General features: G+C 41.4%; 1 protein-coding gene across 2 annotated transcripts in view; it reads right to left on the bottom strand.

Annotated features, from left to right (window-relative positions):
• Window positions 1-16,956, bottom strand: part of ZC3H12B (zinc finger CCCH-type containing 12B) — a 104,285-nt gene that overhangs the window by 8,367 nt on the left and 78,962 nt on the right. For both annotated transcript variants that reach the window (XM_075835757.1, XM_075835756.1), the window contains 4 exons: window positions 6,483-7,302; window positions 3,073-3,212; window positions 1,548-1,782; window positions 1,029-1,135 (listed from right to left, as the gene is read on the bottom strand). In XM_075835757.1, coding sequence (XP_075691872.1) covers window positions 1,029-1,135; window positions 1,548-1,782; window positions 3,073-3,212; window positions 6,483-7,132 — 1,132 coding nt within the window. In that variant the 5' untranslated portion in view covers window positions 7,133-7,302. The remainder of the gene's footprint in view (window positions 1-1,028; window positions 1,136-1,547; window positions 1,783-3,072; window positions 3,213-6,482; window positions 7,303-16,956) is intronic.

Genomic DNA, 16,956 nt, shown 5'->3' with positions numbered 1-16,956 from the left:
ATAAATGAATTGGTCCAAAAGGGGTTAATGTTCAAAAATCGATTTAAAAAAAAATAATATTGTACAAATTATTGTTCCTTTAGTACATGCACCCGGAATTTCATGCAACAGAACCTTGTGCCCTAATAAATCTATAAAAAGTTTGCAAGACCAAAGCAACTAAATTACAAAAGAAATCATAAAACTAAGGCCCCATGCACACGAATGTGCTTTTGCGGCCGCAATTCCCCCAAAAATCCACGTGAGAATTGCGGCCCCAGTGATTCCTATGGGGTCATGCACACGACTGTGGTTTCCACAGTCCGTGCATGGCCCTGGAGCCCGGACCGCAGAAAGAACGGGCAAGCCTTATTACGGCCGTGTTCTGCGATCCGGGCTCATTGAAAACAATGGCCGCGGCCATGTGCACGGCCCTTGATTTGCGGGCGGCTCACGGCTGTCACTCCGTGGCCGGCTGACCCGGAAATCACGGCCGTGCACATGAGGCCTTAATAATCTCATTATGTTTTGCAGTCCCATAGAACTGATGGCCTATCCTGAGGATCAGGGTCCAACTCCCGGCACACCCAGTCGATTAGCTGTTTTGAAGGAGCCGCAGCGCTCGTAGGAGCGGTGTTTCCCCTTCATTTGTACTGCTCACACTGTGAATCGCCGATACACTTGTAGCGGCGGTTCACAGTATTACAGCCTTCTCCCATTGAAGTGATAGAAGGCTGTAATACTGTGAACCGCCGCTACAAGTGTGTCGACATTTCACAGTACCAGCAGTAGAAACGAAGGGGAAGCAGCACTCGTACGAGCGCTGCGGCCCCTTCAAAACAGCTGATGGGCGGGGGGTGCCGGGAGTCGGACCCCGACCGATCACATAATGATGGCCCATCCTAAGGATAGGCTATCAGTTTTCTGGGACTGGAAAACCCATTTAATGATAAAAAGCACATTTTATGCAGTCTCTACGCTCGCTATTTCAAATATGTATATAATAAAAAAAACAAAACTATAAGACAAATAATGCAGCATCTGCTTACCATACGGACAAGGTTGCTTCTTATGTTCTGGTACAACAGGCTTTTTACGCAGGAAATTTTCCAGGCTAGGGCCATGCCTCCCTAGAGGATCATCAGGAGGCATAAACCTGGAAACAAATTGAATTTGGTCATGAAATATTTAGTGGTGTAGTGGGTTTGTGATAAAATTTATAAACAGGTGCTTAACTGAAGGAAACTTGCCTAAGACTTATGTGGATACATTAAATGTTATTTATGGAGCATTTCACTATGTATTAAATGGGAGTTTCTAGGCACAATTAAAAAAGCAGTGACAACGCGACTTTGATTATCATGAGTTGTTTTTTTTCCTCTGAACTTAAAGCAAACAAAAACACAAAAAAGTGTAAAATCGAGCCCTACATCTCTTGTATCTGAAGGCATCAAATATTACCAAAGATGTAATTGCCATTAGCTTGTGTAATATTTTATTTCTCGTTGGTTTAAACAAAGAAAGAAAAACAAACACACACACACACACACACACACACACACACTTACTTGTCATTGACAAATGAATACATAAGAAGCCTTTCCTCAATAAACTTCTTCCATTCAGGTTTCTCATTCTGGAGGTCTCTGTAGTTGTCATTGGACACAATGATGCCATCAGAATCAAAGGACAGTTTAACTATAAACCGGTCATCATAGCATACCACTCTTCGGCCCTGCACCCTGCGGGATGGAGTAAACACCAAAATCTTCTCCTTTTCCAGATTGCGGAGAATCTCCTGATCTAGGGAAACAAAAAAAAATAAAAAATAAAGTAAATAAAAAAAAATAAAAAATAAATTAAAAAAAATAAAAAATAAAGTAAATAAAAAAAAATAAAAAATAAATTAAAAAAAATAAAATGAAAAAAAAAAGACAACCTCACATGTAACTACTGTACACTGTTTTGAGGATCTGAATGGACATAATAAGTCATCATGGCACATTCTCTACTATTATTTCCTCTATAAACCACTTGAGTGCAAAGATTCACAGAAAAAAATAGGCAAATTGGGCCACATTCACACAACAGGGATACCCGGCCGTGTGACGGCCGTTTATTTAACGGCCATCACACGGCCGCTGTAAGAACAATAGACCCTAAATGGGGCTATTCACATGGCCAATTTTTTCACGGCCCGGGCCGTCAAAAAATGTGACATGCCCTATTTTGGGCCGTTCTCCCGGCCGCATGGCTCCCATAGAAGTCTATGGGGCTGTGTAAAGAACGGCCGTCACTTGGATGTGATCCAAGTAACAACCGAGCTTTCTGCAGCTCGCTCGCTCTTTTCTCCTCATAGTGCGAAGTGCATGTGAGGAGATTTTTTTGCCTTAAGTAGTGCCACATCCCCACCGTAGATGGCGCCCACCGTAGATGGCACCCCCTCCCCCCCCGTCCATAGATATCGCCATAGTAGCTTCCCGTAGGAACAAAATCCCTCTAATCACCGGCCACAGCGTTGCCGAAGCTGTGGTCGGGGGTTACGCTCCAGGAGGAGTCACTGACGTCACTATCCATATATGGACAGCGACATCAGGGGCAACTCCTGAAGCGGAGATTCCCGGCCATAGGGATTCCGCTCCTGCAGGGAGCTACAGTGGCGCTATAAACAGAGGAGAGGGGTACCATCTACAAGGGGGCTGTGTGGCACTACCTACAAGGGGGCAGTGTGTGGCATTATCTACAGGAGGCTGTGTATAGCATTATCTACAGGGGGCTGTGTGTGGCATTATCTACAGGGGGCAGTTTACCGGGCCGTCAAAAATTCAGCGATGTGCATAGCCCCATTTGGGGTCTATTGTTCCTACTGCCATTCAAAGAACTGCCGTTACACGGCCGAGACTCCGTGTCGTGTGAATAGGGCCTAAGCCTCTCTAGAACACCACAATTTACCAATGTTGGGGTGTCAAAAGAAAGGGATGCCATACAAGGAAAGTGCTCACTGAGGATCTCTGTTTAATATTGTGAAACTACATACACTTATGACAAATGGGTTACTTATAATTTATTCAAAGATCTATTAAAGTCAAGTACCTGTTATTGGGGCATCAGGTCGGGACTGCTCTTTCCTCCACGCAGGCACGAACACAGTAATATCTTTATGTCCTTTCTCGAGAAACCATTCCACAGCCAGCTGTATCCCTCGACAAGAAAAGACTTCTTTATTGCCATGGCTAAAGAAATATGAAAAAATAAAAAGATAAGAAATTTGATTGAAATAATTCTATTCCTTCCACATTGTTGTGTAAATGATCTGGGTCATTTAAGAACGCCTCTAGAAAAGCATATGATAAAAGTTTACCCCAATAGAGGTTGAGTTCCTAAAATGTGGTTATCACAATTGCTTAGCACTAGAGAGGGAATAACCCGTCATAAAATTCATGCTAAAGATACATATAAACTGCAGTACAACCAGATTCTATAATAAATCGGACATGCTTGACTGAAACATCCTAACAACACCATCATACGCTGGTCCCTCAAGTGACGGTGGCCTCAGGTTACAATATTTTCTACATACAACGGACTTTCTCGGGCGATCGGGACCATACAATACTGCTGACTGTCAGTCTGCGATGAATGCGATTGGCTGGAAAATCCACCCAATCAGAATAGGCATTTCACTGGTAAAAAGCCTGTGAATGAGCAATTAGTTTGCACTATATTACTTTTGTCCATTCACCCCATGCACTGATTGTCTAGTAGCGCCTCTGCAGTACAGCGCTATGTGTATTGTTCTCTACAAGTGCCAGGATGAGCTGCTCCTTTGGACTCTAGGTAAGTATGGCTCCTTTTTATTTCTTACTATACACAGGACCCTGAAGAAGCTCCTGTCATAAACATAGAAAGTGATTTACAGCTTCCAGCAGCTCTTTCGGACTTTTAAATGTAAGGACTTGCTTTATCTGTATTATTTATCTGCTTAGAATTCTATAATCTTCATTTTTTCTTATTTTGGCTTGCCTTTTTTTGTAGGACTTTGGGACCAGTTACAAGTTTTCCATTGAGTTAGGGTCCTTTTACACAGGCCAATTTTGGCCATAACAATGGGCTCTGATCAATGACACAGGTCATTGATCGGCGCTCGTTTGCTCCTTTCACAAGGCGCTATGAGCAGTAATGAATATGGACGAGCTATCGTTACGATCGCTTGTCCCCGTCATATCAACGCTCGCTTGCCCGATCATCGTCCTGCGCAAGAGGGCCTTTATGGTCTCAAAGTACAATATCAGGTTACAGTGGTCGTCCTGGAATGAATATTGTAACATGAGGGGCCATTATATTCTACTGATTATAACAGTTAACGAAATGTACATTGATAACATTGATGTTGACTTTACTTCTCAGAAGGCAAAGCTGACACAGAGGGTTAAGAGAGAGTGTGTCAGCTGGGTGGAAATTAGATAAACCCTAATCATTCACATCCATCGCAGATTTAAGTAAATCTCATTAACCCCTTAAGGACAGGGTCAATTTTGGACTTGAGGACCAGTGAAATATCTTGATTTTTTTTTCCTTTTTGCATCTTGGCGCTTATAAATTTTTTTTTTTTTAGTTCGATGTAGTTGTAGGAGGACTGTTTTTTGTGGTACATATTGTACTTTTCAGAGATGCCATTTTTTTGTAATTTACATTATCGTTTAACTTATATTAATTTCGGCAGTTTATTTTTTTCTACAGCATACACCGATCATCAGACATGAGGCTTTAAATTGGTTGTGCAGGCCGTTAAGATCCTTATTATACCAAATATGTGGGTATTTTTTGGGGGACTTCTATTTAATAAAGTTTATTTATTGTCATAGATGTGCATTTGTGTGTATTTTTTTTTTACTGATTTTTTTTTTTTTTTTTTAACATTACTTTTTTTTTTTTTTTATCCCATAGGGGGATTTTTATTTTTTCAACTATAACGTACTGGCATATATCTATATACCAGTACATTAGCCTGTTTACTAATAGTACTCAGGCAGTTGTGAGGGCATACCCAAGTATCCCCTTACAACAGGAAATATGGTCAGACAGCCCTGGGGTCCTTCAATGGACTCTCGGCTGTGTGCCCATAGTAGCATACCTCCCAACTTTCAAGTATCACAAACAGGGACAACCGACGCAGCGCGTACATTTTTTTCTACTAAGCCACGCCTCTAATCACACCCAATCCCAATCAGCCCACACAGTATCATGCTCCCACAGTGCCTCCACACAGTATAATGCCAAATAGCTGCCCCCACAGAGTATAATGCCCTCTAGCAGGCACATACAGTATAATGCCCCCATAGCTGCCACCATACTGTATAATGCCTTCATAAATGCGACTACAGTATAATTCTCCCATACAGTATAAGGCCCCCATAGATGCACCCATACAATATAAAGCCAACACAAATGCCCCCATGCAGTATAACGCCCAAACAAATTCCCCCACACAGCCCCCATAGCTGCCCCCATGCAGCAGAATACCCCCATATCTGCCCCCATACAGTATAATGCCCACAAGGATGCCGCCATAAAGTATAATGCCCCCATAAAATATAATGCCCCATAGCTGTCCCATACAGTATAATGACCCCATACAGTAGAATGCCCATAGAATGCTCCCTCTGCTCCTGCCGCCAATTCTAATTCTGAAGCAGGGAGCTGATGATTCCGTACTTCAGCATTGGGTTCAACTGTATCTGTGTCCTGAGGACGCAGATACAGTTGACAGCAGGACATACCCCCCATGCCCGAGACAGCGGGACACCGCCCGGAATACGGGATTGTCCCGCTCAATCCAGGGCGGTTGGGAGATATGTAGTAGGTATATTCAACAATCACGTCACAAGGATTCCCTATGACGCCATCAAAGGGGGTTCCCCCCTCCCTCTTTTTATTTGAATGTGGTGATCAGCTTTGATCGCAGCATTCAAGGGGTTAACGTCAGAGATCAAAGGTTGCTGTGCCCATGCGATTAGCATGAAGTGTATACTAGTCATGATGAGAATACACGTCATGTGTTGTCAGCCAGTTAAAGCAGGCCACCCTGACATACCTTGTATGAAAGTTACACGGACACCCTGTGGCTCTGTACTACACAACGTGCCACTCTATGGTACTTCCATACAACGAGGTTTTTACAGAGGCATTTGCCCATAGAATACCACCATAATAGGCATCTGAAGCAACATGGAGTAATTTTTTTTTTAGTCAGATTCATATAGAACTTGACATAAAAAAAACCCCTCTCTATGAAGTCAGAGACATAAGAAAGTACAGTAGCTTTAACTCAAAAGTCGCACAAAGCAGTAGCTTTGTATGCATGACACCTTACCCAGAGAATTACGTATTTAAAACATACATTTTTTTTTCCTCAAAAGATAAATATATTCCTTGCAGTTTGTTAAGAAGGCCGACCAGAAATAATTAAATGGCCCGATTTATAAATATATTCGTAAACTAACCTCATCGCCACATTACTTCCATCAATGACAATGGGTCTGAGGTTGTCCGTGTTGTCAACAACTTCATCTTCTAATGATAGCTTTGGACTTGCAATCTCTTTGGTGCAGGGGCCTCTAGGTACAAGGCTGCTACTGACGGTGCCTCCACTACTTTGTGTTTCGGATTCACCCTTATTGCCTAGCCTCACCAGCTCTGCCAGGATATCATTGATAAGAGCATCCGCACCCAGCTTGTTGAGGACAGCTTGGATTTGTTCCCCATTGTATCCCAATTTTAGGGCAAAGTCCATCTTGGCTTGATACTCCTTGTCCAGATTACTTTTACTATTTTTCAGCTTTGTTTGGTGCTCAGGCAGGACTTGAATGCTGCTCTGTGAAAAACTGGGACGGTCCAAACACGGTGATCTACAAAGTTGTCTGTGTGGCTTACTTGTAATGTCCATACCCTGAAAAAGCGTATTGACATAATTCCCAAATCCACTTCTGCCTCCTTGCTGCTCTGCTTCACTCTCTGAGCTGGTCCATTCATCAGATTCACTGCAGTCTCCCAAATCTTGAGAGTAGTCCATATCATTTGCAGCCGCCCTTTCTTCTTTGGCCGGCCTCTTCTTTTCCATTTCCAGTTTTTTTACCATGGACCAGGCCGTCATCACGTTTAGCAGACGACCAAAAATCTTCAAGCTCCCGCTCTTTCACTTTCAATACTTATCAGACAATGTGCAATTTATGTCATCTTCAAGGTTGCGCAACACCGTTCTCAGCTTAGGGATGTGAGTTTCTTGCACGGTATGTTCTGAGACCTACAAAGAAAAATGTATCCCTGCAGAAGAAAGTAAATACGATTAGTGCAATGGACATAAAAAGAATTGTATCCTTTAGTAGTCAATTTAGTAAACCAATAAGGAATAGGCTCATGCAGGAATAGGCTCATATAAGCAATAAGTAAGTTCATGACATAACAAAATCTTGAACAATTCCAACATAACTTTTCATGACACAAAATTTCAATTACTAAAGTACAATAGCTCATAACCCCTGCCCTTTCTAAACACCACACAGAGCTGTGAAAAAAACAACTGCCCCTTGCAAATGACCACTATCATTGCTTATTTGTCACACTTGTCATTTTGAATATTTACCCTTGACCACCATTTTTCGTGCTGATTTCTTACTATTTCTTTAAAGGAGTTAGAGCTGGGGTCTCAAACACGCCGCCTCCGGGCCCCATGTGGCCCCTGAGGTTGTTATCTGCAGCCCACGGGGCACCGAATCTCCCTCGTGAGAGGAAATAGCAAGCCAAAGGAGGAGGGCACCGGCGCTCCTTCATGACGTCATGAAGGAGCGCAGTCCCTTTTCTGTGCTGCTGGATCGTTGGTGGTAGGTGAGCAATGGCCACACATCCCCCTGTAGGTAATGCAGCCCCCCTGTAGATAGCACCCCACACACCAGAACGGGCAGCAGAGGAATCCCTGGCCAGAGCATCGGCAATGCTCTGGCTGGGGATTCCACTCCTAGAGGGAGCCCCACTGGAGCTATCTATAAAGGGGGGGGGGGGGGTTGGCACCTACATCTACAGGGGGAAATGCGGCACGATCTAAAAAGGGGCTGCCCATTCATGTGTCTGGGAAACGCTGCCAACTGAGCAGCCAAACTGCATTTAGCGACACTTAAACTGCATTGTTAAAATAAGCACGTGGAGTAAACTCGCATATTTCCGGCAAGTTTAAAGCTAGCAGTATTATTATAGTAATGTAGTATTATTATAGTAATGTAGTATAGTTATAGTAATGTAGTATTGTTATAGAAATGTAGTATTATTATAGTAATGTAGCAGTATTATTATAGTACTGTAGTATTGTTATAGCAATGTAGTGTTATAGTAATGTAATATTATTATAGTAATGTAGCAGTATTATTATAGTCATGTAGTATTGTTATAGCAATGTAGTGTTATAGTAATGTAATGTAGTATTATTATAGTAATGTAGTATTGTTATAGCAATGTAGTGTTATAGTAATGTAATGTAGTATTATTATAGTAATGTAGTATTGTTATAGCAATGTAGTGTTATAGTAATGTAATGTAGTATTATTATAGTAATGTAGCAGTATTATTATAGTACTGTAGTATTATAGTAATGTAATGTAGTATTATTATAGTAATGTAGCAGTATTATTATAGTAATGTAGTATTATAGTAATGTAATGTAGTATTATTATAGTAATGTAGCAGTATTATTATAGTAATGTAGTATTGCTATAGTAGTTCAAATAACTAATTGATTAACAATAATTTTATATTGTATCAAATTTGAAAGTAATGCGCCCCGTCAACTTAAATTTTTTTCTATGTGCGGCCCATTTACCCGGCCGAGTTTGATACCCCTGCCAGTAGTCAACACTCGGTGGAGCTTACTGCATACAGTTTACACATTGAACACAATAAAAACACAGTATGCAGTAAGCTCCCTCTAGTATTAGCTGCATACAGCCTGAATTTTATCATTTAAAATGGAGAAGTTCTCAAGCTGTGTAGGCCTCGAACCACTTTCAAATAAGACAGGTGGTGCCGAGCGACACAAAATATTAAGAGAAAAATCATATAAAAAATATGACCAAATTATATGACTTTTACCCTAGTGTTCGGCTGGGGCTACATGGATACTTTTTGTAGTGCAACTTCCAAATTTTAACTATTAATCAACAGTTGCAGTCCACAAGAGTGAATTGAGTTGCATGCATCTTGTAGACTGAAGCTGTAGTTCAATAGCTAAAATTCGAAAGTCGTGCTACAAAAAAAAGTCTCCACTAGTTTAGCCTGGCACCAAGTTCTAGTAATATTATGACCTCCCTGGTGCCACTAGTGCACAATAGCATCTTCAGCTGCTACCAGCTAGGGAGCCACAAGCAGGGGGCCCAAGACCCACTCTTAATACTGACTTAATGTTATAGCTATGCAGGGGATTTAGAGCTCTGTATAAAAAAAAGTTTAGTCACAAAAAAAAAGAAAAAAAGTCACTAATAAAAAAATATAAATCATATTTCTTTGGAGTATCATTTTCCAGTTCTCCAAATGCAGCCGGCATTCGATCCAGTAGACTCCCTTTTTACCCTTACCACACCTCCAAAAATTAACCCCATTCATAATCCCAAAACTGTATTCTCAACTAGATGCCAAGCCCTAGTAATGCAACGTAGGCTACTGAATAGGGCAGCCACAGTGCGACTATAACACAACACACGTCTGCGCCATAGTACTAAACTTATGTGTGAGTGGTCACCCTGCAGCTGCTTTCAAATGGCAGAAGTGATTTATTATTGCCAACTTCTAATCTGGACAGACGTTTAGTCGGTGCCGGAACCTATAATGCTTGGGTAGCATGGGACTGGTTTGTCAGAAGCCACATAAGAGAGCCCTGCGAGCCACAATGCTCTACTGTTAAATACTAGATATACTTTTTTTTTTTTTTACAAATATAGTAAGCATGATCATATTTTTCAACATAAAACTGAAATAATACAGTAAATATCTATTCATAAACATTGTTTACATTAGATTTGGAGAACTGAAAAAAAATAAAAATCATGAGAAATAGTTTGTAAGTGTAATATTACTTATCGACTTTGTGACTAAACAGCTTTTAGAACCCTTTAAAGCAGGGGTGTCAAACTCATTTTCACCGAGGGCCACATCAGCCTTACAATTGGCCCTTTGAAGGCAACTATAATTGTAAGACTGTATAAATGTAACAGCTCGCTTAAAATTCCATCTATACATTCTTACAATTACAATCAGCCCAAAGACAACCATAAGGCCAAAACATATTGTTAACTAACCTGAGACACCATATCTATCACATACCATCCTTATCCATTGATCATGTTCTGAAAAACAACAACACACACAAGTGCAGCCACCTCCCTTTGTAGAGAGTGCCACACAGCCCCCCCTTGTAGAGAGTGCCACACAGTGCCCCCCCACTGTAGAGAGTGACATACATAGGGCCCAGAGCGGAGAGCGGTAGCTAGCCTCTACTGCTCTGCTTCACGTGACTCACTTTAGCAGGTCACGGAGTGACTGGAGTGGTCCACTCACTCATTTGGCTGCGGCCTGCAAATTTTCAGATTGAAAATATGCCCATGGCCGCCTACTCTTCCCTATGCACTGCGTATGTCCTTTTGGCGCATGCGCAGTGCAATGTTCCGGGAGAACTAAATCCCGGACGGTGCTTTTTTTTCTGCCGGACACAACTGAGAGGCAGAAAGAAAACCAACTGTTTTTGCAGACTTAGAAGTCCTGCTATTGTAGCGCTGCATGTAAAGACCGGATTCAGGTTTTTACATGCAGCAGACCTCGCGGGCCACATAAAATGAAGAAGCGGGCCAGATTATGTTTGACATGTGTGCTTTAAGGGTGGTTGAAAATGAAGAAAAATCGGACCGACGGCGCTGCTTGTATAGGTGTTTAACGTAATAGGAGAGTTTGGACGACCATCGAGAATAAAGGACTTTAATGTCAAATAGGCTACGCGTTTCGACACCGAACCGGCGTCTTCCTCAGGCCTGACATTAAAGTCCTTTATTCTCGATGGTCGTCCAAACTCTCCTATTACGTTAAACACCTATCCAAGCAGCGCCGTCGGTCCGATTTTTCTTCATTTTCAACCACCCTCCAACTGACATCAAGCTTTGTTTGCTGTGTTCGGACCTGGCTGCAGCTTTCCATGCCTTTCTGACACCTATGGTGTCCACCATCCGAGGTGAGCGTAATTGTTTCATCCATCGTGGCCCTCTAACCTATCCGGTTTTCATTTGGTATTTTGTGGCGCCGTGTCTTTTTTCTAATTTACTTAGTATGTGTGCTTTAAAGTATCCCTACTTAAATCTTCTGTATAATCCCAGGAAATTTCTGTACAGTGCTGTAGCATATGTTGGTGCTTTATAAGAAACAGGGAAAAAAATTATGAAGTTCTTCTTTTACACAAAAACGATTTTTTTTTTTGTGGAGAAACCCCAACCAATTCCTCTTTTTGACATAGTGAATTTAAAAATGGAAACGTATGACTGCGCTGTCAAAAGGTGGTCAGGTTCTGTTTACACTTCTTCTTCTTCTTAGTATTTCCGTCAGGTTTTCATTGCTCTGATGCCCAGAATAGTTTAGAATGTTGAGTTTTTATTAAAAATTTAAACCTGATGGACTAATCACAAGTCAAAGGGATCAGTCAGAATCTGTAACTAAATAGAACATAACAGATCCATGATGGAACCATTGTGAACAGAGGCTAAAACTTTGAAATTCACTGAATCATGTAATGCAACATATGTTAGTTTCACGAAGGCTGGTCAGCAATACCATAGCATCGAGAGGATCGTTCCTGGTTGTAGAATAGTTTTTCTACATCTTTCAAGATGAAGCAGTTGGTAGAGTAGACGGGCTATAGTCTATCTGATATACAGTCAGAGGTGTCAAACTGTGTGGCTGTTCTTGGAAGATATGGTTTCCCACTTCCAGGTCGGATAGGACAACTAAATGTGCATTAGTAAAGTACCCCAGCTAAAAATGTTTTACTAAAACCGGCCTTTATAACTTTGAGACTGCTTTTGGCTGAAATGTGAAATGAACTCCGGACACTAAATAACTGCAGATGAGCAGATTTGCACCTTCATCATTTCAATGTGTTTGTTGTTCTGGCTTTTCTCCTGGGACTGACCGGTGGCAAATGTACAGCTGTAGAAGGTGGGAAGTTATGTAAATGGGGGGGGGGGGGGGGGGGGTAAGACACTCGAGACAATGCTTCTTCTAGGTGAGCAACCTGTAAATGAACAGTAGAGTCCAACATCTGGGGATGATGTCCAGGATTTCCAGAACAATTACATCAGAGATGGTTTGTGGCATGGTATACAGTACATATACATGTTTCACAGTTTGCTACCTAGATATTTATCTGTTATGTAAAATACTAATATTGGGATTAGAGGAAACAAACATTGGTACAATACAAGACATTTCTCTCCATCATTTCAGGGTCTAAGCAGCATCCACCAGTAAGTCACCTATTTCAAGTAAATGTTTGGCGTAGTACAGAACATTAAAGAGTAACTCATTTCATAAATCTTTTGACATGTCAGTGGCATGTCGGTAATTATGATCGGTGGGGATCCGGGTGCTGAGACCCTCACCGATCGCTGAAACCAAGGGGCAGAAGTAGTCAGCAGAGAGCTGTGCCTCTTTAGCTCCAATGGGATAAGTTTGGCTCACCTCGGCTCCTCCCGAAAAAACAGAGTTAGCTGAAGACGGACTCGTAGACTTCTATTAGCCCGTCTTGAACTCACCCTGCCTCTCCAGGAAAAACCAAACCTACCCATTACAGCCAAAGCGCTTGGATTAGCGCTTCTGCCCCTTCGTTTCAGTGATCGGTGGGGGTCTTAGCACCCATTCCCCAAAAAATCAAAACATCTGACATGTCACTATGACTTAGGACATGATAATGTACCGGTTTATGTGGTGCAGACAATGTTTCAGATGTACAAGCAGATTTTGATATTTTCTATATTCCACTATTTTTTCCAAAATAATAGAGATTGAACAGCTTGGCTATCCTTAAAATGCATAAATGCGCTATGACCTCTATGCACCACCAGCACAAATCAGATGGCACACACAAAATACACACATGGATGTAAGTTCCAGTAGACCGTGACCCGATAATATAGATCATGACAGATACTAGTTATAAACACTGATGCCTTTTTCCACTCCACACCATTAAGCAATTCCTAAAAACAGACGTCAGTGCCCTTGTTTTGGTGAACAATCCCTTTTAAGAGAATCAATTAAGACATTGACATTTTGTGCCACGTTGTATTACAAGAGATATTATTGGAACAAAGCTTGGGCTTTCTCATTTGGCCATTAACCACTTGGCAATAACATCCTACAATCCATTATCGCTTACCCAATAATCTCCCTCTACATACTTAAAGGACTCTTCAAAACATCAAAAACAATAATAAAGCAGGGTAAAGTGTTTGAGAAACCAGACCACCTCACCTTCTAGAGGTATCATGACATCATATCCAGCCTACGTCCACTTGTTCTAAAACAGTACAGTCCTAGTCATACCAACACGGATTCCACAAATGATGCACATGGATATCAGACGTTAAATTTGCATGCTTATACATTAAAATTATAATAAATCTGCCTAGGTCTATGACACATCATTGCTAAACAGTCAAATAAGGGCATGATATAAATAGAATAAGATCATGCATTATTTCATCACAGGACATATGTTTTGCAGAAAACCTTTTCCCATTTACTCCAAACCAGTAGGACAATCCTGTGACCAAATTGACCAACCCCAAGACAAATTCTTCTACAATACAATAGTGGATATTATCAGAATATAAATCTGGGGCTATTTACTATCCCGTATGTAGAGGCCGACACCACAGCGTGTAATGTTTAATGATCACATTCATATTTTTGCTTTCACAGTATGAGTCATAAAGTCAAGAGATCAAACTGTGGTTTCTTTTTCGGAAGTTCCCATGAGGAAATAAACCCGATCTGATTTTTTTGGCCCTGGGTCTTGCTTCCATATATAGCTATGTCGTCTCGACAGGTGTCAACATGTAAAGGGAAATGTGCAGTCAGAGAAACTAAGCAAGTGAACCAAACTAAACAAAGTAGGGACAGAAAGATAAAGGAAACAGATGTACTTCCAAAGAAGGAGCACATGAAGAAAAAACAAAACAAAAAACAGGTAATAAAAAGTCAAGAAAGGAAACGGGTTCTGTGCTCACACGTGCCGTTTCTTGCAGCTTGCTTTTTTTCATTACAGGAAAAGATTATTTTACATAAAAGCAAAAACGCCACATGTGATTTCAGCCTCGTCCACTTTCACGTGGCAGTATTTTGCATTTGTATTTATAAGCCAAAACTAGGAGTGGATCCAAAAACGGAAGAGGAGCAAATGTTTCAATTATATTTTCTCTATTTATGTTGATGTCCTGGCTTCCAAATACTGAAACCAAATACTAATCTAAGGCTTCATTCACATCTGTGTCAAGGCTTCCGTTCATGGGTCCCTTTAGGGCCTTTCCGTCAGGTCCCTCTGACGTCCCTGCAGCCCTGCAGCTCCTGGGATAAAGTTTTTTTTTCCATGTGAGTACTGCAGCCTGTGATTGGCTGCAGAAGTCACATGGTAGGTAACGTCATCCCAGGAGGTTGGGCTGCAGGACGTCAGAGAGACGCGTCACCATCACTACGGGTAAATATAACCTTTTTCCGAGTTGCAATTTTTGCGGCGGTATCGCAGCTTTTTCGCCACAAAAATTACAACATTTGTTATTTCTTGCAGATTTTACCACCCCATTGAATTCAATGGGGAAAACCACACAACAGATAACCAGCGGTTCCACAGCATAAATTGACATGCTGCCGATTAAAAAACTGCATCGAAGGTCAATTTATGAATGTTTTTGCAGATTTTTTAGGCGTGCAGATGAGATTTGTTCAAATCTTATCCACTCTGCTGCTACTGTATTATGCTGCGGATTTTCTGCAATTAAATGTGTTGCGGAAAATCCGCAGTATTTACGCTACGATGTTACACATCTGACGACCTGTCGTTTATGATAAAGCTTTGTCTCTCGATACCTAGTTACTGTAGGAATAAACACAAACACACACACACACCTTTCAAATCTGCTATATAATATTTGGAAAGATAAAACAAACAAACCCTTACAACGCTCAAAGTGCTAAAAATATAATCCCATGTGCTTCATCCGTAGAGACTTCACTGCCAAAAACATTGCAAAACCGTGGCTCGGCTGCATTTTGTACGGGAAACCAAACTAAGGGTATATGCACACGCTAGCTGTCATTTACGTCTGAAAAGACAGACTGTTTTCAGGAGAAAACAGCTGCCTCGTTTCAGTCGTAAATGCTGCTCCTCGCATTTTGCGAGGCTTCTCTGACAGCCGTAAATTTTGAGCTGCTCTTCATTGACTTCAATGAAGAACGGCTCAAATTACGTCTGAAAGAAGTGTCCTGCACTTCTTTTGACGAGGCTGTATTTTTACGCGTCGTCGTTTGACAGCTGTCAAACGACGACGTGTAAATGATAGGTTGCCTGCACAGTACTTCGGCAAACCCATTCAGATTAATGGGCAGATGTTTGCCGACGTATTGTAGCCCTATTTTCAGACGTAAAACGAGGCATAATACGCCTCGCTTACGTCTGAAAATAGGTTGTGTGAACCCAGCCTTAAACCTAAAGACGTTTATAGTTTAGTTTTGCTCTTTGCTGCTGGAACTTGTGGTATCACCTTGTCTAGTCCAGAGAGCTCCCGGAGGCCTTCAGAAAGTAGGTTATAGATGGAGTCTGGGTAGGGATTTAAAAGGATCAAACAACTGGACATCAATCGTTCTCCTGCCAGATCATCCACAAGTGAAGAAGATTTCAATCATCTGAAAATTTGTCCAGACGAGATGTACGAGCAAGTTCCGAGAGGGCAGAACACAAGATGCTGAAAGAAGTGTCTAGGACCTCAGAGTCTCATCATGGGACCTACAGGTATCTCTCACCACTATTGAGGTCTAAGTGCCTGAGTCTAGCATAAGAAAGAAGCTGCACAAATTAGATCTACATGGAGGGTGCCAGGGGGAAACCTTTACTGACCAGAAAAACTAAAGCTTGCCCATGAAAACCTAGACAACCACCAGGACATCTGGAGCAACGTGCTCTGGACGGATGAGGCAAAGATTCTTTACTTTTTGACAAAGTACATGATATCATCAAAAAAGGCAAGTACTGTCATCTCAGCACAGACGACACGAAAACATTCATTCAATGATTAAAAAGCCTGCTAGAAAATAAGATATCAAGTTAATATCAACAGCATATGCGGCCATGACAGCAGAAGTTTGAAGGGAGTGTTTCAGCAATGCAGGTGACAATGAGAAACGCTTCATCATTGTGTCATTTTCTGTAAGTAACTTCCTTAAACCTTCCCTCATTATTGTCACGTTTGGTTTGATCTGTCCATGTGTTTACGTCTGTTACTATGGATACAATATTCTGTACCGCATACACTGCTTGACTTTTACATTGAATTTTCAATGTGGTTAAGGGTGAGTGGGTGGGTGGTTGTAATATCTTCTTTAGATCGGTTTACGATGCGTTCTCATAGGTAATAAAGAACAGATGAGATCAGCAGGTTTCATTTCATATACTGAATATGTCACTAGAACATGTCACATGAAAACACATTAGTTAAATATGGACATCACATACTTCGCTTGTGCTACAAACCCATGAAAACTATGTGGCGCTGTGCCTGAAAAATAGCTGACCGGTGTCGTGGTCCATTCTTTTGAAGCATTGGTCCTTTACCCTTGATCAGACACTGATGGCATATTATTCGATATGCCATCAGTCCTTATGGTGAAAAAACCCATCGA

This window comes from Rhinoderma darwinii, chromosome 8 (genome assembly GCF_050947455.1).
Source record: "Rhinoderma darwinii isolate aRhiDar2 chromosome 8, aRhiDar2.hap1, whole genome shotgun sequence".
Lineage (NCBI taxonomy): Eukaryota > Metazoa > Chordata > Amphibia > Anura > Rhinodermatidae > Rhinoderma > Rhinoderma darwinii.
This window is presented reverse-complemented; position numbering and strand designations above follow the sequence as displayed.